The sequence below is a fragment of the Mustela lutreola genome, chromosome 15 (genome assembly GCF_030435805.1).
Source record: "Mustela lutreola isolate mMusLut2 chromosome 15, mMusLut2.pri, whole genome shotgun sequence".
Lineage (NCBI taxonomy): Eukaryota > Metazoa > Chordata > Mammalia > Carnivora > Mustelidae > Mustela > Mustela lutreola.
The window spans coordinates 24,175,138-24,199,795 of NC_081304.1; the positions used below are offsets into that span (position 1 = coordinate 24,175,138).

General features: G+C 56.4%; 4 protein-coding genes across 7 annotated transcripts; all 4 read right to left on the bottom strand.

Annotated features, from left to right (window-relative positions):
* Positions 1-917: 917 nt before the first annotated feature.
* HOXB5 (homeobox B5) lies at positions 918-3,480 on the bottom strand. The gene is made up of 2 exons (XM_059150014.1): positions 2,854-3,480; positions 918-2,159 (listed from the first exon to the last, which is right to left on the bottom strand). Exons 1-2 carry the CDS (start codon positions 3,413-3,415, stop codon positions 1,912-1,914), a joined length of 810 nt encoding a protein of 269 aa, XP_059005997.1. The 5' UTR covers positions 3,416-3,480; the 3' UTR covers positions 918-1,911.
* Positions 3,481-5,463: 1,983 nt separating this feature from the next.
* Positions 5,464-14,343, bottom strand: HOXB6 (homeobox B6). 3 transcript variants are annotated; one of them, XM_059150015.1, is made up of 3 exons: positions 14,171-14,343; positions 7,413-7,780; positions 5,464-6,367 (listed from the first exon to the last, which is right to left on the bottom strand). In XM_059150015.1, the coding sequence occupies exons 1-3, from the start codon at positions 14,341-14,343 to the stop codon at positions 6,108-6,110; spliced, it is 801 nt and encodes a 266-aa protein (XP_059005998.1). In that variant the 3' UTR covers positions 5,464-6,107. The 3 variants fall into 3 exon arrangements, with proteins under 3 accessions (XP_059005998.1, XP_059005999.1, XP_059006000.1); XM_059150016.1 differs by having other exon boundaries at positions 7,413-7,937; positions 14,171-14,303; XM_059150017.1 differs by having other exon boundaries at positions 7,413-7,905; positions 14,171-14,300.
* A 2,585-nt stretch (positions 14,344-16,928) lies between these two features.
* HOXB7 (homeobox B7) lies at positions 16,929-20,480 on the bottom strand. Its single transcript, XM_059149510.1, has 2 exons — positions 19,947-20,480; positions 16,929-17,820 (listed from the first exon to the last, which is right to left on the bottom strand). Exons 1-2 carry the CDS (start codon positions 20,344-20,346, stop codon positions 17,567-17,569), a joined length of 654 nt encoding a protein of 217 aa, XP_059005493.1. The 5' UTR covers positions 20,347-20,480; the 3' UTR covers positions 16,929-17,566.
* Positions 20,481-21,745: 1,265 nt separating this feature from the next.
* On the bottom strand, positions 21,746-24,649 carry HOXB8 (homeobox B8). 2 transcript variants are annotated; one of them, XM_059149428.1, is made up of 3 exons: positions 24,565-24,649; positions 23,813-24,284; positions 21,746-22,924 (listed from the first exon to the last, which is right to left on the bottom strand). In XM_059149428.1, exons 2-3 carry the CDS (start codon positions 24,234-24,236, stop codon positions 22,617-22,619), a joined length of 732 nt encoding a protein of 243 aa, XP_059005411.1. In that variant the 5' UTR covers positions 24,237-24,284; positions 24,565-24,649; the 3' UTR covers positions 21,746-22,616. The 2 variants fall into 2 exon arrangements, with proteins under 2 accessions (XP_059005411.1, XP_059005412.1); XM_059149429.1 differs by lacking the exon at positions 24,565-24,649 and having other exon boundaries at positions 21,746-22,921; positions 23,813-24,237.
* Positions 24,650-24,658: the final 9 nt, after the last annotated feature.

Here is a 24,658-nt window from a genome sequence, read left to right on the forward strand (position 1 = left end):
ACTAACTTTATGGACCTCACGTGACTTTCTCGAGCCAGTGAGGGGTATCTGTCTGACTTCTCGGCGATTTTTACGATCTAACTTCGAGATAAAACCCCTATCCATTTGACATCTAAATGTCATAGCGACTTTTGGGATAGTTTGCTATGGACAAAGGGGGACAAAGTCAAGGGGTGAGGGGGAAGGAGGGCCCAGTAGAGCCTCTACGACCCTTGGCTGCCTCCTCACCAGCTCCCCCTCCCCCCAAGTCCTGTAAGAAGTTGGGCCAAGCTGGAAGGGATTGACCGGGTAAGTGTCCAGACTTGACTCTTGCACTCAGGGTGAAGGCGGACTTGGATGGAGGAGGACTGGGCCCTAACCCTGGGCCTCTCCGGGCTGGCAGGGGAACCAGGGGTCTTCCAGGAGGGATCCCAACTCCTTACCAAGAGGGAAGGTCAGTTGGGCCCCTGGAGAGAGCGAGTCCTTGATAAGTACAGAGAAAACTGAGGTTGAGAGGAAACCTTTGAAATTGGCCTGATTTTTTTTTCTTCTTCTTCTTCTTCTTTTCTTTTCTTTTCTTTCTTTTTTGGTCTTAGTAGGTGGCGGGGACTGATTTGGGATTTGGGCCAGAGGGCAGGGGGGCTGGGCAGGCCTGTGCCACTCCCAAAAGGCCAGAAGCCTCCTGCTCAGGACTTAGGCCCACTTTACTTTCCCTGAAGAGGTTTCCAGAGGCTTTTCTGGCTGGCTGGTGGAAGGCCAGGGTGGAGTCCAGCTCACCCTTTCCTTTGCCCCAGCCCCACGTGGGATTTCTGGGGGCTGAGAGGGGCTGCTGGGGAACAGCCTGCTTTCCCTTCCCTACACCCCAGATCTGTCAAGAGTGGTCTAGGGTGTGCCCAGTGATGGGAGAGACAGGCCCCCAGAGAAAAGACAAGTGGAAGGGCGGTGGAATAGGGGAAACATTTATTTGACTTCAAGGAAAGCTACAAACAAATACCAAAAGCGGATCACTGAAGACAGGCCCGGCAAAGGCAAAGACAGATTTCACACGTAGCACAGCATCCCCTCACTCACTACAAATGGTCTCGGAAGCGAAATGGGGGGGGGGGCAGAGGGGATGGGTCCGACCCAGACTATCCCCATATTTACAAGCTTTGGGCCCTTTACTCCAGACCCAGGGATTCACAGAGAAGTACACAAGACATTTTACACTGAGCATTATTTTTGTTTCCGTCCACTCCCAGGCCAGGCCTTGTGGGGCCTACCCAGGCGGCAGGAACCTAACTCTCACGGTTTACCTTCCCTCTTCTCAAGATCACCCCTAGGGTCCTCCCGGCCCCCTTCCCAACATCGGACCAAGTCACTGGGAGACTTGGGCCTGGTGCGTGGGGAGGGAGGAGGAGGAAGGTGGAAAGAGACAGTCTTGGACTCCATCTCCAAGGCCGGCTCAGCTGGGCCCCCGGGATGCATGTGGCACTACCCCACCTCAAGGGCTGCCCCTTAGAGAAGTTTCCAGCTGAAACTCAAAATACAGCGATCATCCTTTTATAAATAAGTTAGAAGAACACAGATGGGGAGGGGGAAGTTCACATTAAACATGCGAGTTTCTTTCTTTCCTGGGGAAGGAGTGCAACCACAGACACAAACATTCAGAAACACTGGCGGATTTGGGTTGAGTGGAGGGATGTGGGGAGCAGGGAGGGAAAATAATAATTATCATTATTATTAACAATAATAACAAGATTAACCAGTCCAGGAGAGAGGGAGCCACAGGAAGACCTAAGACCAAACGAAAAATCGTAACACAAGGCCGGGGCGAGGCAGGCTCGTGGGAACCGGTCCCCAGCGGGCAGTGGCAGCGCAGGGAGGCTCGGAGGGGCCCGGGCTAGGGGGCGGCAAGGGCTCTTGGGCCACCCAGGGCTCCTCCAGGCGGGCTCAGGGCTGGAAGGCGCTGCCGGCTGTAGCCAGGCTCATACTTTTCAGTTTGTTGTCTTTCTTCCACTTCATGCGCCGGTTCTGGAACCAGATCTTGATCTGGCGCTCGGACAGGCAGAGCGCGTGGGCGATCTCGATGCGCCGCCGCCGCGTCAGGTAGCGATTGAAGTGGAACTCCTTCTCCAGCTCTAGGGTCTGGTAGCGGGTGTATGCGGTCCGGGCCCTTTTCCCGTCCGGCCCCGTCATATCTGGAGCAGACAGAGTAGAGCGGCGAGGCAACGTTATTCCGGTTAAGGGAGGGGGCACTGGATGGGAGAGGGGCGTGAGCAGGACCCAGGCGTCCCCGGCACCCAGCTCACCGCAGCTCCAATCCTCCCCACTCCAGACGCCCGCATCCGAGCTCGCTCCTACACCCCCTCTTCCTGCAGCCCCCACTTCTGCCGGCAGTGAATGCGCCCGGCTTTGTCTCTTGCTCCCTCCCCGTGCCTCACCCTTCGCTGGGCTCAGGCGGCCGCTCGCCCCGGGAGGGAGGAGAGCGGCTGCACTTTTGCCCTGGAAAGCTCGTTTTACTGCTCGCCCCTTCTTCTTTGCTAGCAGCAGCCTCAAAATTTCGGGGGCAAGCAGGACCCTTCCCCACGTTACATAAAACCCTATCCGTCATCCTATAGCTGGTACAGCTGGTCGAATAAAACCTTAGCCGAAGCTGGAGACAAATGATTAAAAATATTCCTCCCCAGCTAAAGACCTAGACCGTCTTTGGCTCTATCCCCCGAGCTGTGAGGACCCTCTTAGAGACTTCTTCCCCTCTGGGGGGGGGGGTGGATAAATCTATATTTGAGGAGAAGCCAAGCTCTCCTCGCCCCCCCCCACCTCCCCAAACGCAGAGAAGGAAAGCCGAGGAGACCAAAAAAAAAAAAAAAAAAAAAGGAAAGCGAGAATTACCATGGCTGATGTGAAGCTTCCTCATCCAGGGGAATATCTGCGGAGTCTGCCCCTCGGGCGCGGCTGTGGAGGTGGCCATGGGCTCTGGCTGTGCCCGAGCTAGGCTCGGGCTGCTTAGCTGGCTCGCCGCTTCCTCAGGCTCCGAGGACGCGCTGGCCTCGTCTATTTCGGTGAAATTGGCGCTGGAGCTGGCCGGGGTCGCCTGGTCGGAGGGGGACGAAGCAGAGGGCTTGGCGCCGTGGCTGTCGCCGTTGGTGCAGGGCAGGGACTCGGGCGAGGACAGGGAGCAGCTCGACGCCGCTTGCCTGAAGCGGGGCTCCTGGGCGGGCGCGGGGAAGGCGCGCGAGCTCTCGCCCACCGCCCCAAAGTGGCTGGAGGAGGCCGAGGAGCGGTTGACGCTGAGGTCCATCCCATTGTAATTGTAGCCGTAAGAGCCGGTGTGCATGGCAGCGGGATCCCTGTAAGAGCCGCTCAGAGAGCTGCCACTGCCATAATTTAGCAACTGATAGTCCGGGCCATTTGGATAACGCCCCGAGAAGGAGTTTACAAAGTACGAGCTCATTTGGGTGATTTTGGAGGGCTTGATTTGTGGATCGTGGTCGTTATAACCCTGTGCTTCACGATTTATGATGTATTAATGAATTATAGCGATGCACTGTACTTCGTTTTGCTATGTATGCGGCCAAATATGGGGGGGGGTTGGAAGGGGGATGGGGGGGCGTTAGGGAATCACGTGCTTTTGTTGACCAGTCGTAAATTCTCGCTGATGACCTCAAGAGGTAATTCATGCTCTATGGTTACAAATAATGACGATCCGAGAATCGTTAGGGCCGATTCAATGCGAGCCTCGGAGAGAGGGGGAAAATCGGAGAAGGGGGAGAAACAGGGAGAAGGTTGGCGGCGGCCTCTGAGCAGAGCGCGCCACCTCCCGGCGATCGGCGGGAGCGCGGGCCGCAGACTGCCATGGCGGAGACCGCTGCCTCCCTGCTGGCTCCCGGCAGCCGCCGGGAGAGAAAGAAACCCGGCCTGGGCTCACCCGCAGAGTTGAATCTTTAAGAGGAGGGACCCACTTGAGCTTTCACCCACTTTCTTCGGAGTGGGGTTAGACTATCTGTGCCCATCTCCCTGTCATTATTATTATTGTTGTTGTTATTGTCATTATTATTATTATTATTATTATTTTCACTCCGGATGAGATGATCAAAAATTGAGTTGCTTTTCCCTCACTTAGGCTTTGCAAGTCTCCGAGCTAGGGGCGGAAATGGTGCGGGGAGGGCTGGAAGATGTGTATGAAAAACAATTATTGCAAAGCGTTTCCCCGTGAGCTCCGCCTGGCCTGCTTCCTGCCGGGGGTTTGCAGGGTTTGCAGTGGCCCAGGCATAGTGACCAGGCGGAGCTGGCAGAGCTGGGCTGAGGCTTCCACGGAGAAGCTTTCACTTCTGTGCCCCTTAGAAGTTTGGCATCCTCTTCCTGGCTTCCTCCTCCTCCTCAGCCCAGGCCTGGAGAATGGCAAAGCAGGATAGGGACCCCAGAGGATGTGTAGGGCTGGGGTGAAGCGGCCTAGTATCAGGGGTTAAATGGTGGTGACTGAATCCGTGGCTGGGGTTCAGGGCTCTGAGAACTGGGGATCAAGGCAAGATGCTTTCCCCTCGTCCCAAAAAATGCCCGCTATTACATAGGGAGGCCCCACTCGAGGCCCCTTACTGACGTCTGGGTAGTTTCACGATTTGCCCGGTGGCCCAAATCTTCCCTGTAAAGGGGTTCCAAGGACCAGCGGCGCCTTGCTGAGCGCGCTGGGCGGCCACAGACTGCCGCAGCTGGGCTCCTTCTGCCGGGCGGCTATTTTCTTTAAAAATAAAAAAAAGGGAGAGAGAGGGAGGAGGAAGAAAGGAAAACAGTGCCTGCAGCTTGCCGCCTGGGTGAGGGTGGGGGTGGGGAGAAAATGGGTCGGTTTTTGGTTGAGGGGATGAGACCACACCACCCCAACCACCTGGCCTCCTGCCCTCAGGTCTCCAAGGAGCCGGGGAAAGTCGTACCCTCCGCCCCGTGCCTGCCGGCCGCTTCGAATTCCCCTACTTGTCGATGAGCTCCTGCTTGAGGCAGGAAGGGGCGCCTGGAGCCTTCGCCCGGCCGTGGGCAGAGAGATACCCGGTGGCCCCGATGGAGTCTCCGGAGTCAGAGGCCGGGAGCCGAGGGCCAAGGCTGGCGGAGATCAAGCCATGTGGGCAGACCAAAGGCTACGGGCCTCGAGAGCGGGAGGACAGAAAGGCACAGCTGCGGGGCGACACCCGCCTGGCTGTCTCTGCAGGGGTTCCAGGCTCGGGCCTTGGCGGTGTCCCTCTTGCCACCGACAAACGAGGAAAAGCTTAGAGAATAAGAGGGAAACGGCCCTGCTCCGTCCCCCAGGTCTGCACCAGGAGAGGCTGTTGGGAGCCCAAGGCCCGGCGGGGCCGCCCCAGCCTTTATCTCAACTGTAACTTCCGAGTCGTGTCCGGCCCGCTGGGGCCGACCTGGGCTCCTGCCTTTGCTTCGGAGTTTCCGGCTCTGGGACGCCAGGGTGGCCTCCAGGGTGGGGGAGTGGCAGGGGAGGAGCAGAGGTGACTGAGCGGCGAGTTTTTACATCTTTATTATTATTATTATTATCATCATTATCATTAATAATATTAATATTATTACCGAAGTATTTCATGTCCAGAGCTAAGACAAGACTACAAACACAACACATAGAAAATTAATAAAATAGAACTTTGTTTTCTTCTGAGGCTCCTCTTCTTACTTCTAGGTAGTATGTGCTCCTTCCAGTGGCTTTAGGGGGGGGGTGGGACAGAGGTCTGGGGTCAGGGAGTCTTCGAGGCCCCCCGCTGAGGGGGCTGCGAATCTACCATTGAACCGTGCACAGGGAACATGGACGAAATGAGACGCAACACGGACAAGAGCATATTGCTCTGCTTCCAGGAAACATCAAGTGAGTCTGGTCCTCAGTTCTCACAGAGGAGCATGATGGGGTTGAAGCGGGTCCGCAGGGATGGAGGAGGCGCTCCCGGGTGCTGGGTGGGCTCAGGCGACAAGGCCTCCCAGCACCCAGTGAGAGCTCTGCGGGCGGGGGCATTCAGGAAAGCGCTGGGCCCCTCCTGTCGGGTGCTAGAGAGCAGGTCCCCCGGGCTCCCCGCCCGCAGAGCCTTCTCAGGGCTCTCCGATGCCCTCGGCTCCCCACACGCTGCTCCCTTCGCGTCCCCCCTCCCTTTCCAGCGCCTTCACTCGGCTGGCTTCTCTTCCTCCTCCTCGGCACTGAGCTGAGACGCGCTGAGCAGTTTGCTCTCCTTTTTCCACTTCATGCGCCGGTTCTGGAACCAGATCTTGATCTGCCTCTCCGTCAGGCACAGGGCGTGCGCGATCTCGATGCGCCGCCGCCGTGTCAGGTAGCGATTGTAGTGAAACTCCTTCTCCAGCTCCAGGGTCTGGTAGCGCGTGTAGGTCTGGCGGCCGCGCCGGCCACTGGGCCCAAAGGAGGAACCTGTTACGCAGAGAGAAGATGCTGAGGCCTGGGGTCAGCAGGGCCAGAACCCCTCCCCCACTCGACCCTCAAACAGGGACTCTAGCCTGTCCCGGGATGCCCTCCACTCTTCGAGTTTCCTGCCCGCCCGCCCCCCCCGTTCTCACTCCTCCAGCGCCCCCTCCAGATTCCCTCCGGGTCTCCCAGGCCTGTGCCTCTGGTCTAGACTCTTGGTGGGGGATGGGAGGAGAGTTTAAAATCCCACCTGAGCCTAGGGGGAGGGGCTGGGGAAGTACTGGCCAGGTGTGTCTCTTCCTGGCCTTATCTTTCCTTTCCATCTATCTGGCTCCCCCACCACCCCGTGATAGATTCCAGCCCTTAATCTGTAATGACGTGGATCGATCCAGAGTCGGCATTAACGGCTCCTCACTTTCGTGTCCCGCTAATGGACATCAATTTGGGACTTAAGGCCGACAAATAATCCAACCTGAGACCCAGGCGCCTGCTTCCCCCTCTCTCCCCCTTGGCCAGCTGCCTCCCCCTTTCTTCCCCTTCTGCCTCCCTCCTTCCTCTGACTACCACCCCTTTCCTGGTGCCTCCTCTTTCCCCAGCCCCGAACCCCCAGGGAAACACAGTCCGGGACGGACTCAACTCTCCCTCGCCAGCGTCACGCCGCCCCCCCTTCCCATGACGCACTCCGTTCTTAATGGAACCGTCTTCGGGTGGGGGACCCGACCGGGGCTGGGGGCACAGGGGGGTGGGGGTGGAAAGCCACGCCAGTGGCTGCGGCCCCTGCCCCCTCCCCTGCCCCGGAATCGGGCTCTGGCGCGGCGCTCCGGGAGAGCCCACTCGCTCCCCCTGGCTCCCAGTGTAGCTGGGACTTTGCAAACTTTGTAACTCCTGACGGCTAGAGGACAGAGCGGGACACCTCGGGCGGGCGCCCAGTCTTCCCTTAGCTCCTAGCAGAGATGCCCACCCGGCACCCCAGGGAGTGGAGGGGGGCGCTCTTTCTGTCCCTGGGGGGGGGGCCGCGGGGGTCGGGGCGGCCGCGGGAGGGCTCACTCACTGTTGCACGAATTCATCCGCTGCATCCACGGGTAGACCGGGGTGGAGCACTTCTGCTCCTCGGCCTCGCCGAACACGCTCTTGTCCTGCGCACAGTCGGACTTCCGCGGCTCAGGGTGGAACCGGGGCGGCTCTTCCGCGCCTGAGAGCGCGCAGGCCGACTCCTTCTCGCGGTAGAAGGCCGGCGCCGGCCCGTAGTCGCAGGGCGCCGCTCGGCCGTAGCCGCCGCCGGCGGGCGGGTAGTAGGAGGAAGCCGCAAAGCCCTTGTCCTGGCCGGGCCCGGGCCCGTAGGGCGCGGGGTAGTGCCTCAGCGGGTCCGCATAGCCGGACGAGTAGAGCGGTAGCTGGCCCAGGAAGGACTCCTGCCCGCTGGCCAGAGTGACGGGGAAGGTGGAGTTCACGAAATAGGAACTCATTGGGAGGGGAGGCGCGCTCGGCCGCTGCTGCTCCGCCGGGTTTATGATTTGTTGTGTTTTATAGTCCGAGCGCCGCGCCTATTAGTAGTATATCTGAGATTGGGTTTTAGCTGAGGGGGGATGGCGAGGTGCCAGTGAGGGCCAGAAGGAAATACAACCATCTGATCCAACACTGACCAATGGCAGAGGCAGGAATTGTCAAATAGCACCCAGGAGGAGCGCAGCCCGCGCGAGGGACCCGCGCACAAACCTATCAACCTTTTTTTTTTTTTCCTCTCCCTCCTTCTTCTCCTTCTCCTTTCTCTCGCTCTCTCACCCCCCCCCCCACAACACAACGCGTCCTGTTCCACCTACGTAGATCTGCGAAGAGGCGTCTGTGCCTTTCAGGGAGGAGGGAGCATTTGGATGGAGACCACCCCATCCCCCAGTGATTAAATAAATATATCCCTCCCCTCCCCATGTAGGATTGGAAAAAGTTAATTGTGTTTTCAGAAAAGTTAACCCCTGCGTTGCTCGAGCCCCCTTCCCTCAAGGGAAGGGTGCGTAAATGTCCTTCTCCCAGTGGTGAGAGAACTGAAAGAAAAGGTTTGTTTCTAGGGTTTTGTATCGGTAGAAGAAGAGAAGAGTTCACTATTTAGCATCGTTTTCAGAAGGAGAAGCAAAGAAGAAGAAACACTCCCCTCCCCAGGTTTTGAAAACTGGTTTTTCCTATTTCTCAGGTCTATCCTGCCTCCTCCAAGCCTGGGTTTATTATCCCTATTTCTCCTCAGCTCTTCTGGTCTGAAGGGCAGGCCAGAGCCTGCTGCCCAGAGGACCCAGAAGGCTGTGAAATGGGAGGAGGGTCTGAGCCCAAGCTTGTCCCTCTGACTCTGGCCAGGTTAGCCTAGTCTAGGAGCTTCTTGGAAGGTTACTGCTGCTACCTCTGCTGCCCAAGACATCCTGCCTGTTTCCGGCAAGTGCTGCTTGCTCTTGGCACAGGAAGGAACACTAGGGAAAGGGACTAGAGTTCTCTCCGATTGAGGGATAGGAAGAGGAGGAGTGAGGGGCATCCCCCACCTAGGTTATCTGATCCCTATCCTGACTGCAAATCTCCACCCTCTACCTCCCCCCCCCCAATTATTATAATATCCTGGGCTACAGAGTGTGAGGAATCAAAGATGTCTCAGTACGTTTGAGCACAGGGAAGAAATTGTTCCTCCTCCAATTCCAGGTCCTTAAACCCTCCTGATATTTGAGGCAATCCAAGACAACCCGGAAAGAGAGGGGCCCTTGCTCCTTTTCCCGGTCCCTCCAGAAGCTGGCAGTTCTTTTTAAAATTAACTCTTTCCCAAGACGTGGTTTGGATTTACTTTTCTAAGGAGGGAGAGATGTCCAGATCCTCCTGGGGACCCAGGAGGCAGCTTAAAACTATCAGCCTGGATCCCCTCTCCAGATGCTCACCACCCTTCTGTCTGTCTCTCAGCATCTCTCTAGTCCCTCCTATGTCTCATATTTGGATCACCAGCGCTGCTGCTGCACAAGCTTGGGTGTGAGAAAGAGTGCTTATCTCCGTTCATATTTCTCTCTCTCTCTCTCTCTCCTCTCATCTAAGGAAAATGAGCACCGAAGCCAGGCTGGAAGACTGAAGCACAATGTGTGTTCAACATTCTAACTATGCACGTGGAGGCCAGGCAGTAAAGGGTGATAACCTTAACCTTCAGACCTGGGTTCTGGAATGAGCCAGGATGTGTGACAAAAATCTGATGATAAAGGGGCCAGGCTGACTCTCCTCTGCCTTGTTCTTTGGGCTCCTTTTTATGGGCCAGATTTGTCCACTGCAGATGGCACAAGACACTAGGGAAAGTGGTAGAGGGCTGAGGTGGTGACCAAGGGCAGGGACGTGGTTGGTTGCAAAGTGGCCTACAAGGCTCTCTGAACTCAGGACAACTAGGCTATACTACTTCATGGCTGAGTGGCAATAACTTCCTAGCCAAACTCAGGGGGAGGGGCGGTTATCAAGATTTAAGAAAACTGGAGCCTCCTAATGATGAAGAATCTAGTGCCCCAGTCTAGCTGCGATTGGGGAGCATTTGGTCTGGGGGAGCAAGGTCAGGAGAGTGCCAGTATGCACCCTACCTCAGTCCTGCCACTGGCGCTGGGCTTTGGACCACCTCTGTCCTGCCTCCTCCCTGGCTACAGTGTCCCCTCCTAGAACTGGACAGTGTGGGCTTTGCTGCAGAGTCTGGACTAAGTAGGATGCCATAAGGGAGGGAGACTTCCCTGTGATAGAAGCACGAGAATAACTGCTTTATCCTTAGAGTCACAGCCCCAAATTAACCTCACCTCTGCAGGTTGCCTGTCGTGAGATGGAGCCGCAAAGGCAGGGCCTGGGCGCCTGGAGTCCAGCATGAAAGGAAATAGCGCCTCATCGCTCTTATCTAAGCCCAGAGGTATTTATGAGCGTTTATTCGTCTGATCCGTTTGTTTGGGAGAAAGAACAGACTACAGGCAGGGCCCGGCCAGAGGCCGCCTGGTTTCTGGAGCCAGATCTCTATGAATTTGTCTGTGATTCGGTCCACCACCGTCTGTCTGTCTGTCTCCACAGGAGAATATGTAAATACCCAGCAGGCACAGCTGTCTGCCAGTCTGGGGTGTCTCCCCCAGCCTCGCTGAGGAAGTGTGTATGTAGAAAGGTGGATATAAATGTGTACCAAGTCTGAAGGACACAACAGAAAGACTGCACAGAAATCCCACAGGCAGAATTTATAATGGTGATTTTCTGTGCTGTGAATCTGAGCTCCCGTGGACGTGCACGCATTTTCATCTCCCAGGGAAATATCCAAGTTGTGTTCAGCTCGCGAGCAAAATTCTCCTGTACTGGTAACCTCAGGGACGTGTTTTGCCTTGATAGGTATGGAGGAGAGAGGGGATTGAGACACTGTCCAGGCTTCCCATTTCCTCTCAGTTACACAGCCCCCCCCCAACCTTTAGGTCACCGGGTTGTGAGCATCTCGCCCCAACCCACTCCCAGCTCGGGCTGCGGCGGAGCAAATTAAGACATCTCAGCCCAATTCTTCCCCTAGACTGTGAATCTGGGGAACATAAATGTTCCCAGGGGGAGTTCTCAACCTTTGGGAGTGGTTTACATGGGATATTGCCTTAAAATTGGCCCGACCAAGGCGCGGTACAAAGACCTCATTTCCATTATGCAAATGAACATCTTCGTCTCAGATCTTGGTGGGGAGGGTGGGGGGTGGGATTGGCGGTGGCGCAGGTCTCTCTCCCCCTTCTCCCTAACCAGGTCCACCCGGTACCTAAGAGTACCTTAGACCCGAAGTGTTTCAACCCCCCTGTACCAGCCGCCTTCCCTCCCTACCTGTTCTTCCAGCAGCCCACAAGAAAGAAGGGCCCAAGACTTTCCAGCGGCTCCCTGGGGGCCTCCTCATTGGGCGGGGCCTTCTGGCCGCGTAAAGTCACTCTTGCTGCCAGAAAGCTGAAAGGGGAGCTCCCATAGTCCAGGCTCTGGAGGCGCCATAGATGCGGGACCGCAGCCGCTGGGTTTGCCCCGCAGCACCACCCTGCCCCCTCGACCTCGGCAGCTCCTCCAGTTCCGGGCCAGACCCTAGTAACACCTCGGCCTGCCTGGCACCGCAGGCAATTTCCTGGAGCCCCCGCCCAGGAACTGGGGCCACAGCACCTTGAAAGGAGCAGCCAGAGCTTCCTCCTGTGGCTTGAAAGCCGGAGCTAATCAGTAACCCGTGAGACAGGGGCCAATATTCAAACGCTGCAGCAGAGGCGCGTACCCCGGCCCTCGCCACCCCCTTCTGGGAAAGCGATCGGGTTAAGCGGGTGTGAGGGGTCTGGCAGGATCGAAAATCACAATGGTTTAGTTCCTTAATGATTGATCCTCACTCCCACGCCCAGTTTTTTTCCCCAAAGCATATTTGTGTCGATTTCGCTGGAAACGATCGAGAATGGGGGAGGGGACCCACACTCACTTGCAGACACCAACAGTTTCCAGAAAATTTCGTCTCAATTCCTCCACCACGGACTCACCAGCCAAGCAACTGGCAAGACCCACCAGCCAACCGGGAGAACACAGACCCGGTTTGTCTTTTGACAGCCGAGTGGAACTGCGGGGGCCGGCGCCTTCCCCGCTGGCCCCCTCCTTTGGCGGAAAAGAAAACCAAATAAACCTTGAACAGCCTTGGCCTCGCATCTCCCTACCGAGCGGCCCGGATGATCCCCTCTTGAGCCTTGGAGGGGCAGGCGGGTGAGGGCTCGCGACTCTGATCCCCCGACCCTTGGATTCAGGGCCCCCGCCCGCGGGATGCAGTATTAGTCCTTTTTAAATATGACCTAGAAAGAGCCGCTTTCCCAGCCAGCTGCTGGGTTTGGAGCTGGAATGGGGCGGGCGAGGGTACACTTGTTCCCTAATCCACACGCGGACGGGCGGGTACCAAGATCCAGCGGAAAGCGACAATCTGGGCCGACGTGCCCCCCGAAACCCGCCGAACCTGAGCAGCGGGGGCTCCAGGCGTCGGGCACGGTTCAGGAGGTGTCGCCGGCCTCGCGGCGCCGAAGCCGCATGTCTCCGAACGGACGGTAGATGGCAGCAAACCGCATAATTTGGGTCAGAGCAAACTGTCTTAAGGATGATTTATACCCCGCCAAGACTACAGGAGAAAAAGACCTTTAGTCTGGATGGGTTTGGGGAATTTTTCCTTTGAGAATAGGCCCCGAGTGCCGTGGGTGCTGGCCGAGAACTTCTCTCGTAGCGCAGCCCAGGGGTCCCCGCAGGCACCCAGCCCGGGGCCTGCTTCCTGGGTATCTACCTGCGCCTCCAAAGGCCCCCTTCCCGCGCCACAAGTGGCCTGCACCCCTCTCTTCCCAGCCCAGGCTTGAGAGCGCCAATATTCCCCTACCCACCCCCATCCCCTGCAATCCCTGGGCAACCGGAGGCCTGAGGCTGAACGCTCTGCATTTAATCTTCAAAAAGAGAAAAGCAATCACCTATTTGTGCAAACCAAAGTGAATCACAGCCTCTCCCGCCTTCCATGCCCAAAGCCGCTTATCTCTCCGCTGGCAGCTTCCCCAGAAGCCCCCTCTCTCTCGGTTTTTAGGTTCTTTCCCCCTTCTTTCACCCCACCAGCTACTTTAGGAATTTCAGTCTCCCGCCCAGCAGTTCTTCTCCCCCCTCCTCACCCCCAGGAGGCCTGGCTGGAGGATGAAATCAGGCGCCTGAGGGACAGGACTAGCTAGCTGTCCGAGCTTAGAGCCAGACAGCTCTCTGGTCCCGACACCATCAGGTTCCCTAACTGGATTCTCCTTCTATAACTGGGTTCTCCTTCTATTTTCTTCTCTCCCCCATCTCTCTCTCTTTCTCTCTTTTTGTTTGTTTGTTTTTGTTTGTTTACAAGCTTAAAACACCACAACACACTCAAAAGCTTCTCCACAATCAACACGTTTGGTTCCACGAAAGTTTGAAATGTTCCCACTCTAGACACACACATGGCAATTTTCTCCACCGAAATCCACACGCCCATACCAATAAAACACAAGTAATAGAATCAATATTGCACAGAAACCAACACGCTGTGACCTACCGCATTAAAAAACCACAAAACTGTCTCCCTGCAGACCGAGGCTCCCTCCTGCGGGAGTGGCGAGAGACCTGGGCTGGCTTCCTGGGGGGAGGGGGTCTCCCTCCATTTGGGTGCCTCCACCCACGGCCCTTTAATTTCAGAAACGTCTCCGAAGGGAGATAACGAGCATTTCTCTGTGAATCTTTCTCTCTCTTGTCCCTCTAGCCGCCGCCCCCTCGCCCTCTCGGGCCTCTGCGGAGACTCCAGGCCCTCCAGAGACCAGGACGTCCCTCAGCGCCACCGCCCCTTGTGCCAGCGCCGCCGGGAAACCGCCGATACCCACGCTGGGCAAGAGAATTGCGCGGGGGGCAACTGGGGGAGGCCGGAACAAGGGAGGGAGAGTGGGAGGGGGGGTGCACACCCACAGAGGTCGTAGTAACCGGCTTCTGGGGCGCCCTGTAGCCCAGACACCCCATCCTCTCTTTCAAACCCCCCTCACTTGAGCCTCCTCTCCCAGCTTAAAAAGGCATCTCAGAGCTCGCCTCCGTGGCCCCTTTCGGTTCCTCCTCCCATTTTCCCTGCCTTGGCTCCCCCTCCAGGAAGCAGCCACCCCCTCTCTCTCTCGGCCACCGAATTTCCTGGGAAACCTCTCCCTGCAGCGCCCAGAGGTGGGGTGCAGCCCCGTCTTGGGGTGGGGGTGAGAGGGAGACAAACCTAAGCCCCACCCCCTACAGAATCCGTGCAAAAGAATAAGAAGAGAATTGTAGAATCTCTCTTACCTTTGTAGACCTTGGGATTTCTTCCCTCCGATTGAAAGAGGTGAGGAGGAAGGGGGGCGGAAAGCGTTCTGTTTCTTCTTCATCTTCCAGATAATATTGTCCCAACCTGAGAGCCGTCGCTTCCCCTTCTCTGACTTGGGAGAGAGGGTGTTTCGCTTTTCTGATATTTGCATAGAAAATGGAGTAAGTTCTGGCTTTGAAAAATGGTATCAGCCTCCAGTCCTGGGCAGATTGTCCATTTACCCTCCATGATGACTAAAATCCCAGATCAGCAAGCAAATCAACTTAGAAATTAAAAATTATTTTTGGTTCTCTCTTTTGTGTAATTCCCACTCCTCCTTCTCTCTCTCTCTCTCTCTCCCTCTCCTTTCCTCTCCCTCTCTCTTCCTCTCTCTCTTTTGCTTTATCGAGTTGATACTGAAGTATAAAAATATCAAGAGGCTGGAGCCCTGAAGGACGACAGTGCTCCGACCTAGGTGTGGTGTCCAAAAGAATGCTGCATTATAACCACCAGGGAAATGATAAAAAGTTCATGTTCACGATCGCCCGGCCACATGACCGGCGCCGGCCAATCGCTGGATTCAACCACTCATAAACTTCTATCACAAAGTTGTAAATTTTCATAAAACAACAAGGAATTTATTGCATTTCTTCATGGCTGCTCCACCAGCAACCCTTTTCTCAGTCGCCATCTTCTTTTCTTCTCCTTCTCGCTATTTGGGGAAACCCCTGTCTGAGAAAGGGTGAGATTTGGGGTGCAGGGAATCAGGCGGAGGAGCCACAAGGGTCCATCTGGGAAGGGGATTCTTTCCAGAACCTCCCTATTCTCGCAGGAGCTCTGCCCCCCTCTTCTAGTATGAATACACCCCAAATCCTCCACACAGGGACTATTTTAATACAGTTTTGGGGTGAGTCGGAAGTAACCGCGGGTATCCAAAATTGCCACTTGCATCAGGGCAAAATGAAGGCGTCAGTGCCCCCCTCATTCTCAGTCCTCTAGATGGCGGGACCCCCACCTGTGAGGCTTGTAGCATTGCGGGTGTGGGGGCCCTAGATCCCCTAGGGCCTGTTTTTTTGCTGGGGGAAGAAAGGCGGCCCTGAGAGATGCCAAGGTTCTTGCCTCTGCTCCCCAGAAATTGTAAGAGGGTGAGGCTGGATCCCTGTTTCTCCTTCCCAAATGCCCACATGTCCAGGTTCCCAGTGACAGCTCCATATGCTCTCCTGGAGGTTCTGCGGTCATTAATGGGGGAAACTGCAGGTTCAGGGGATTTTTACTTACAAATTCAAATTAAAGAGATTCTTCTAAAACCTGGTTCCATTCCAACCTACTTCCACCTTTCTGTCCCAAACCTGTTCTTTGCATTTAAATAATCCAAGGTTTATAATCGAATAAATTCTAAACCTCAGCTCCACAGGTCTAGATGTGTAGGTGCTGTCCTCCAGGTTTATGTTCCTCAATCAAGGGGTGTTTTGGAGGAAAACAAAACAAAACAAAACAAAACACCACCACCACCAAACAAAATTCACCCCGTGTTTCCCAGGTCCCTTGAAATATTCCTGTATTTTTGAATTGAGCTACCAGCGCCCAAATGCAGGAAACGAAATAACACCCCCCAAAAAATGTTTTCTGTCTTTTCCCTCTTTCTCTGCACTCTGGAGAAGATTCCAGGTCGCCGGCAGCGCGGACCGCGGGCAGCAAGGCGCGGAGGAAGCCGGCGGAGCTTGGCGCCGGGCACGGCCGGGCGCCGAACGGCCGGGGATGCGGCCACACTAGCCGGGTAACCTTGCCCCGCTCAGGAACCCGTTCTCAGGGATCATCTACTCCTCCCCCACAATTCAAAAATTTTATTTGAATCGTTGTGTTAATTTAGAATGAGATAAATGGAAGTAAAATAAGTTGAAATAAAATAACCGAGTAGGTCTTGCGGAAAATGCTTGCCGAGAGAGCGGAAGCCGGGAGCGCCCTGGGGTTGGAGGCCTCTTTGGACCGGCCGGGGAGCGCCTGCCCGCCGGCCTGGCTTCTGCCCAAAGCCGCCCAAGAAGCGGGAGTGGATCTGGGTGCTCACCTTCCCTTTCCTTCCTCTCTTCCTTCCTGTGGGCCTAACACTGTGGATTTCAGCTCCGTTTTGTGCCCCAGCCGCACCACCAAGCCGCAGCCTGGTTTGAAGGCCTGGATGAGGCAGAGTTTGCAAACGGTGGGGGTTTTGTTTTGTGAATGGGTGTGTGACCAAGCCTGTGGGCTCAGGGATGTGTTTACTTGGGGGCAAATGTGAATCTGTGTTTATAAGCCGATGTGTGAATGTACAGTGATATGTATAAATGTCTCTGTGAGTGAGTGTGAATGTGTGTTTACTTGTGAGTGTGTGTGAACATGAAAGCATGCATTCCAGTGTACTGTTGGGATGAGTGAATGAATGCCTGTATGTTTATTTATGGACATATGAGTATGGGGTGTTTGTTGGTGACTGTAGGTGACAATGTATAGATTTACTTATGTGTGATGTCAGCCTATAAATAGGTGTGATTTGTGCATTTGTGTATGTCAGTATGTGTGTGTAAAAGAATGTAAAGGGAGGTGTGTGTATCCTATGGGGGTTCACTCTGGGCAGCCCCCAGAGCCAGGAGCACTGGGGGAAAGGGCAGACCCCAGCGCAGAACGAAATGACTAGCAGCAGAAGTAGGAGCCAAGGGGCTCTGGGATGCTTGGCTCACCCAGAGCCCCCACCCCTGCTTTAGGGAAACACAGAAAATAGGTCTGTTCATTTTTAAATTGTGTTTTTATTTCTCCATCCTTCAGGTACACATACAATGTAAAGGGGATCACAGGGGCTGGCGGAAGCAAGGAGCATCGGGTAGGCCAGGGGCACAGAGGGGGCACTGGAGCTAGTCGGTGGGTCCATGGGGCTCCCTAAGGCCCCTTCCGTGCTGCTACTGGTAAGGCGGGGGTGGGGGGGGTGGGGGTGGGCTCAGGAGTACAGGGAACCACACACCTTAGTCCAGACCCACAGAGCACAAAGACAGCATCAAAGAAAGAGGCTTACAAAACAGCGAGATTTTACAAAGACCTTACAATAGCGACATAGAAAAGGGGAGGCAGAAAATCTAGAGAACAGGTAGGTAGATGATGTTCCTCCCATAGCATACAAAACAAACCCACCGGGCTTTTCTATAGGTAGTATGGTGTGGTTTTTTTTTTTTTTGTTTGTTTGTTTGTTTTTGTTTTTCAGTGTTAAGAAACCAAAATTCCACCGTCTCTCCTTAAAAAATTTTAAACTGCTTTCCACTATTTAAATAGTTTTCCCCCTCCCTATTTAATTTGAGTTTCCTGGTTCAGTTCTCAGAGCTGGGCTTCAGCCCTCTCTCTCCCTTTTTGGCTCTCTGCCCTTTCTCTGGCTCTCACTCTTCCTCCTCCTCCTCCACCTCGGCCTTGTCCTGGCCGGTGGCCCCAGGGCCCGATGTCTTGTTCTCCTTTTTCCATTTCATGCGCCGGTTCTGGAACCAGATCTTGATCTGTCTTTCGGTGAGGCAGAGCGCGTGCGCGATCTCGATGCGCCGCCGCCGTGTCAGGTAGCGGTTGTAGTGAAACTCCTTCTCCAGCTCCAGGGTCTGGTAGCGCGTGTAGGTCTGGCGGCCGCGCTTTCGGTCAGTTCCTGCGCACAGTATTTAAAGGAGAATAATCAGTGCCTGTGGGAAAAGCCACAAGACTGCCCACCCCTTCACAGACTCTTAGGTTTGGGGTCAGTGGGTGGAAGAGCCCATTTCCCCAGTAAACCAAAGTCTTACTTTCCACACCCCTCAGCGTGTGCCTTCCCTCTTCCCTCAATGTGCAGGACTTTCTCGAGGCTTCTTGAGGCAGCCGTCCCCACTGGCCACCTGGAAAGTCTTCCGGACTAGGGCTCCTGCACCCAAGATTTAACCGGTTAGCTTTTGAAGGCCCTGCACCTGAGGGGTGTTATGTGGGATGAAGGAAGTCTAATCTTCCCATCACCCCTGGGACCAGGCACCCTAAGACTCCTCTTTTGGATACGACTCTGAAGATCTTTAGGTAAGAGGCCACGCAGTTGGAGTGTGGCTCTAGGCCTGGCCTCAGTGCTTTTCCCAAAAAGAAAGGAAACAAAGAGGCTCACAGACCCAATCTCTCTCTCTCTCCCTCTCTCTCTGTCTCACACACACACACACACACACACACACACACACACACAGCCTGCTGTGGAATGAGGAGGTGAGAATCTGCAGATTTCCCTGGAGCTTGGAATCGGCCAGAGAGCAGGAGCCCTATAATGACTCTTTCCAGTGAGTGGCTCAGGTTCAGACAGGGACAGGCTGTCCGGCCTGCCCACCTGCCCAGACAACCCAGTTTTCCAAATCAATCTCTGGGCCTCCAGGAAGGCACAGGAGAGACAGCAGCCGGGTTTGGGGTGGAACATATCTGGGGAGTGGGGGCTGAAGGGCAGAGATGAGCTTTCCAGGTTAGGCCAAAACCCTGAGGAACCTGAGGGCATACTGGGGGAGGAGCTGGTTCCAGCCCTCCTGGGAAGTAGACATGGGAGGAGGGCCTAGGGGCCCTAATTTCAAGTCAGATAAAAGCCAAGCTGAAATGTTTACGAGCAGAAAAATTGGGGCTTTGATAAATCAACTGGAAAGGCAATTGAATTATGGAGCAGGTAATGGGGACCGTGACCACCAATTCTGATGGTGTAAGAGCTGGGCTCTTTCTGACTGGACTGGGGAGCCTCGAACCACAGGCTTGGGGCTTTTGAACCTTGGAGTTGGTCCCCGAGCCCAGGGCAGCATGAAGAAAGAAGTCTGGTTCAAGCTAGTCAGGAAACCCCACAGAGCCTGGGTCTCTTGGGGCTTCTGAAGCGGCTGGCTCAGTGGCCTGCACTCTCTAACTCATAATGCAGCTCCCATGGAGTCCTAGTCTCTCCCATAAGAGGACAGTCACCCTTTTGGAATGATACCTGCAAACTTGCTGGCCAGTTCTCCAGGGGGCACTTAGGAGCCCTAGGCAGGGCACCTGAGGAAGCCAGCTGTACTCCTGTGGGGCTTCTGACCCCTTCTCTAGTTCTGCTTCCCCCTTCCCAAGTTCACTGGGGGGTCAGGAGCCTCATCTCTCTTGGCCTCAGCCCCCCTCTCTCCACCTGCCTCTCTGGCTCTGTGTCCCTGGCTGGATCTTCATCTCTTCTCATACCCCCTCCTTCCGCCAAGCCTCTAGAGCCCACCTCTAATTGTCCAGAAGGGAATAATGGGGGAGCGGGGTTGGCTGGGAAAGAAGGGGGAGGGGAGAATGGCTCGGCGCTGCGGGCCCCCTCCCCCAGACCTTCAAGCTGGGGCTGGGGGACACACCCAGAGCTGAGATCCCCGGCGGGGGAAGGGAGAAGGGAGGGGGGAGACCCTAATGGCTATTCTCTGCAAACCCCAGCCTTCCTCCACAAGACAAACGGCCTCGTCTCCAGCCCGTGCCGGCGCGGCTGATAAATATTTAAAGCTAAAAGGCCAGGAGGAAAGGTGGGGGGCAGGCGGGGGGCTCGGAGCGCCACGGCGTCGGCGGAGAGAGATCCGCCGAGGGAGCAGAAGGAGCCTGAGAGCACCGAGCAAAAAATGGGGGTGGGGGCGGCGCGCCGGGCTGCGGCTGAGGGGCTGCCGCGTCCCCAGGGCCGACCTCCCACCGGGAGCACTCTGGACGCGGAAAGGAGCACTTGGCCGGGAAGGGGGCGCCTTCCGGGGAATGTGCTCGGGCCACTGCGGCTCGGGATGGCTCGGTGCGCGGCGTTACCTGAGCTTCGCATCCAGGGGTAGATCCGGAAGTTACTCTCGGCCGCCAAGTCCGAGTCCCTCTGCTCCTTGGCGCCCGCCGCCTTGGCGGAGTCGCCGGGGCACACCCCGGAGAGGTTCTGCTCAAAGGGCGCGCAGTGCATGTTGAAGGAACTCGGCTCGAGCCCGTAGCCGGCCGCGTAGACGCCGGCTGCACTCTGGCCCGCCATGCCCCCCCCGCCGGGGTACAAGCCCTGCATCGAGGCGGCGAAGGAAGCGCCCGAACCCGCTCCATAGCCCGGGCGCTGGGGGTTGGAAGCAAACGCGCAAGAAGTTTGTTCAGGGAAGGCTCCGGTAGCGAAAACCGAACTTGCGGCTGGATATTTAGAAAATAAAGCATTCGCATAATATAATGAACTCATAATTTGGCCGGATGATTTGTAGGCAGGGACGTTTTAGTGTCGGTTTTACGAGATTCCTTGATATATTACAGAATTAGAGTCCAGATTTACACCAAAAAGGACCCTCTTTTTCCTCTCCGGACCACGTGACCCCACCCACGTGACGTCCGCTCCGCCAATGGCCGGGCAGCCTCCCCACGGCTCCCGGTAATGTGGAAAAAATTGTGTGGCGTTAGATTTATAAAATATGATCAATAATGAATGGGAAAGCCAAGCCCTGTGGATTGGGGCTGGGGGCTCAAGGGCCGCTGTCGACCCCCTTGGGCTGGAGGCAGCTTGCAGGCGAGATTTGGGGAGGAAGGGATAGAGTGGCAGGGAAAATAAATAACCTCCGAGCGATCCGTGTTGTCACCCCCCCGCTCCCCCCCCCCCGGTTACCCAACGAGAAACAAATGCAGGGATTGCCCGCAACTGGGTGGGTGGGTGCGGGCAGGTCACGTCTTTATTAATCTGGGCCAGTTCAGCCTGGCTGGGCCTTTGGGGGAACTTGGTCCAGTCCTGCCGAGGTGAGGAGCGGAGGTGAGCCCGGCTTCCTTGCTCGCTCTCGGTGCCCCCCAGACATACAGGCAGGAATGGAGTGAGGCTTCGTGGGTGCTCCTGCAGGCGCGGGATCCAGCCCACGGGCTCTGGATGATGCGGTTTCTGGTGGCTTAAAAAAAGAGGGGGGGGGTGTTGAAAGTAAAAAAGGAAGGGGGTGGGGTGAGGTGGGTGGGAAGAGAAAGGAAGGGAGGAAGGCGGCCTGGGTATTCTGCTCTCCTGGTTCCGGGAGGCGGATGCCTCAAGTAGAGCGTGGCTGCCGGAGAAGCAGGGGCAGCGAAGGAAGGAAGGCGGCGAGCCACGACCTCGGAGCTGGACGAAGGTGGCCAAGTCGTAAAGAAGGAGAGGCGGGGGAGAGCATCTCTCCTCTCCTCCTGCTCCCCCCACCCACCCAATCCGGGAAAAATAAATGTATAAGCTTGTTCAGCGGCCCTGCACTCCTCTTGTATCCACTCACCCCCACATTAGGCACAGACAGGAGAGGGCCACAGAAACAATGGGGGAGGTGGAGGGGGGATACAGCCGCCAGCCCGGGCGCATCTCTCTGGCGTGGCCTCGGCGCCTAGGTCTCGCGCCCGCAGCCTCGGAACGCGAAGGGAGGGGGTTTCTCTGGGTTCCCCTCCCCCGTCCTCTCTCCTCCAATCAGGCGCAGCCGCCTCCCTCACCCCCTGCGCCCCTGGGCCAAGGGACTCGCACCACCTGCCTCCAGCCCCCGCCCCCTCCTCTGGGCTGCCTGGCCTGGTGGGCGCAGGAGCCCGGTGACCGGCTCCCCCCAGCTCTGCAAGGCGCCGGGGGCAAATGAGGAGCGCGGGCCCGGCCAGTCTCGGGTTCTCGCTTGTAAACTTTATTGTAACTCTTCCGCCCTTTTCAGGCGCAGACAACAGAACAAAGTATAGAGGAACAACAAAATATATAATTAGCCCTCCCACCCCCCAATAAAGCAATTCACGGATACAGGATACATTCTCTTCACAGTAAACCTAAGAACACTTTTAACAATTGCCCACAGCGCGCATGCTAACTAAAGTAACCTCTTTTGAGAAACACTTAAGACGAAATTGCCAAACCAAAGGGGGGGGGGGTTGGGAGGAAAAGAGAGAAGCAAGAGAGAAAGCCAGCGAGCTAGGGAGGGTAGCTAGGGAGAGAAGGGTTGGGAGGGGGAAATGAGGACGGAGAGAGAGAGAGAGAAAGAGAGAGAGAGAGAGAGGAGAGAGAGAGAGAGAAGAGAGAAGGAGAGGGAGACAGAAAGAATTACGGCGTGAATAGGCAGTTTCATGTTGTTGGGAGAACTTAGCAGAAATCGGTACCTCGGTCATTACAAAGAAGCACGTTCAAAGGAAAAAAGACCATTGCACAAGGAGGCTTTTTACACGGGGCGGGGGCGTGGGGGGCTCAGCCAGGCCGCAGCCGCTCACCCTCGCAGGGCGAGCGAGTCCTTGCTTAAAATCCTTTTCTTTCCCCCCCGGCCCCCAAGAGAAGGGAAGGAGATCCACGGTAGCTCACACACAGAAGCTATTACGAGATACTACCACTAGCGGGGACTGGCGCGGCGGGGGACGCTGCGGCGCGAGGCCGGGCTCCAGGCCCCGCTCGCGGGGCCAGAGCTCTCTCGGCGGGGGCGGGCGACGGCCGTGGCGTGGTCGGGGGACCCACGGACGCAGGGCGGCCGCGGCCCTGGCAGTCCCAGCTGGAGCCTACTTCTTATCTCCCTTCTGCGCGTCGCCCTCGTCCGCCGCCTCCGGGGCCCGCTCCAGCTTCTGTTTCTCCAGCTCCTCCTGCTCGCATTTGCTGCTGGGGAACTTGTCTTTGTTGTTCTCTTTTTTCCACTTCATCCTCCGGTTCTGGAACCAGATTTTGACCTGTCTCTCTGTCAGTCCCAGCGCATGCGATACCTCGATCCGCCGCTTGCGAGTCAGATAGGGATTAAATAGGAACTCCTTCTCCAGCTCCAGGGTCTGGTAGCGGCTGTAGGTCTGTCGGCCTCGCCTGCGTCCGGCGGCTGCTGGGAATGGGGGAAAAGGCGAGACGGGGGGGGGAGGAGGGGGGGAGGGGGCAGAGACGGAGAAGGTTGGAAGATTCGTGAACCAGCCTGGGAGACCAGTATAATAAGGGAAGGGGACCTTCTATCCCGTGCAGGGGCGGGGGCGCTGGGAGGCCGCGGTCAACAGTGTGTGTGTGTGTGTGGGGGGGGGTGATGGGGGTGGTGGTGGTGGTGAGAGGGATCAGACATCACTGACTCTAAGGGAGCCAGAAAGGGGTAGCCCCCTCCTCTGGTAACCAGCACCAGAGAGTTAGGGGGGTAGTTCAAATCTAGGAAAAGTGCCATAAACTTTATAAGGAAGGGTGTGAAGGAGGGGGAGGGGGGAAATAAGAATTTAAAAAGCCGGGACTGGGACAAGTGGACCCACCTTGAAAAGCCCCCAGAGCCTCTGCCCCAGAAGAAAAGTTTCTTCAGGGTAATTAAACTATAAAGCAATTGAGAAGTGCAAAAGTTGAGCGCCCCCACTCCCGCCGCCCTCTCTCCACTACCCCCATAAAGCAGTAAAAGAGGGGGGGAAGGATGAGAAGAAGAAAAGTAAGGCAGGGTGAGGGGTTTATGGATTCAGGAAATGTCGCTTAGCGACCCCCCTTCAAGGAAAACAAAAAACAAAAAAAAGGGGGGGGGGAAGGAAGGAGGGAGGAAGGAAGGAAAGAAGGAAGGCAAAGAGGAAGAAAAGGAGGAAGGAAGGAAGAGAGGAGGAAGGGAGGGAGGAGGAAAGAAGTGGGAGGCAATCGGAACGGAGCAGGCACGTCTTCCAGGAGCTGGAGGAAATGCTCCCGGCCTGCCCAGCCCCCTGCCCGGCCTCCGGCCCTCCGCTCTCCCTTCCCGCCGGCCCCGACGCGAGCTCACCTTGCGGGCGCATCCAGGGGAAGAGCTGCGTGGGCGACGGGCTCTGCTCTGAACCCTCGGCCTCCTCGCCCAGGCCGCTGGCTCCGGCGAGCTTGCAGTCGGTGTACTGCACCAGGTCTGGATCCTGCGCCCCGAACAGGCTCTGCCGCTGCAGCGGGTCGTAGCCGTAGAAGTTGCCCGGGTCCCCGTGGCACGCCACGGCGCACGGGTTCTGCTGGTAGGGAGCGGTGGACAGCGACGACGGCCCGTGGTAGAACTCCTGGATTTGCGACGGGTGCTGGAAGCTGCCGCCGCTGCTGGGACCGTACACCACGGTGGGTCGGCCGCCCAGGTCCTGGGCGAAGCCGCAGTCATAATAATTGGGGCGCAGGGACTCCCCGGTTTTGTATTTGGAGAACAGTGAGTTGACGAAATAAGAGCTCATTTTATTGAATTTTGAGGCGGCGGCGGCGGCGGCGGCTGTAGTTGGGGGCTGTTGGGGAGGGGGTGGGGAGGGGGAAAGGGAGGGAGAGAGAGAGAAAAAAACGCGGATTCGCCGGCTCCTAGTCACCCTCGCCAGGAAAGGAGAGGGAAAGGGAGGAGGGAAAAAAAAAGAAAAGAAAGAAAAGGCGAAGAAGATCTCAAAGCCGCCACACTTTTTGTGATTTCCAGGAATAGAAAAGGACAGCGAAGCCTCCAAAAGTCTAAGCTTGCATGGCAGCCGCGGCTCGCTCGCCCTCCCCCCACCCCCCACCCCCCAAACAAAAATATACCGCCACTTAAAGAGGTCCTCGCTTTACATTTCGAAGAAGGGATGCCAGTTCATAAACAGTTTTCGGTGATTTACTTCCCTGCAAATGAGTTGTT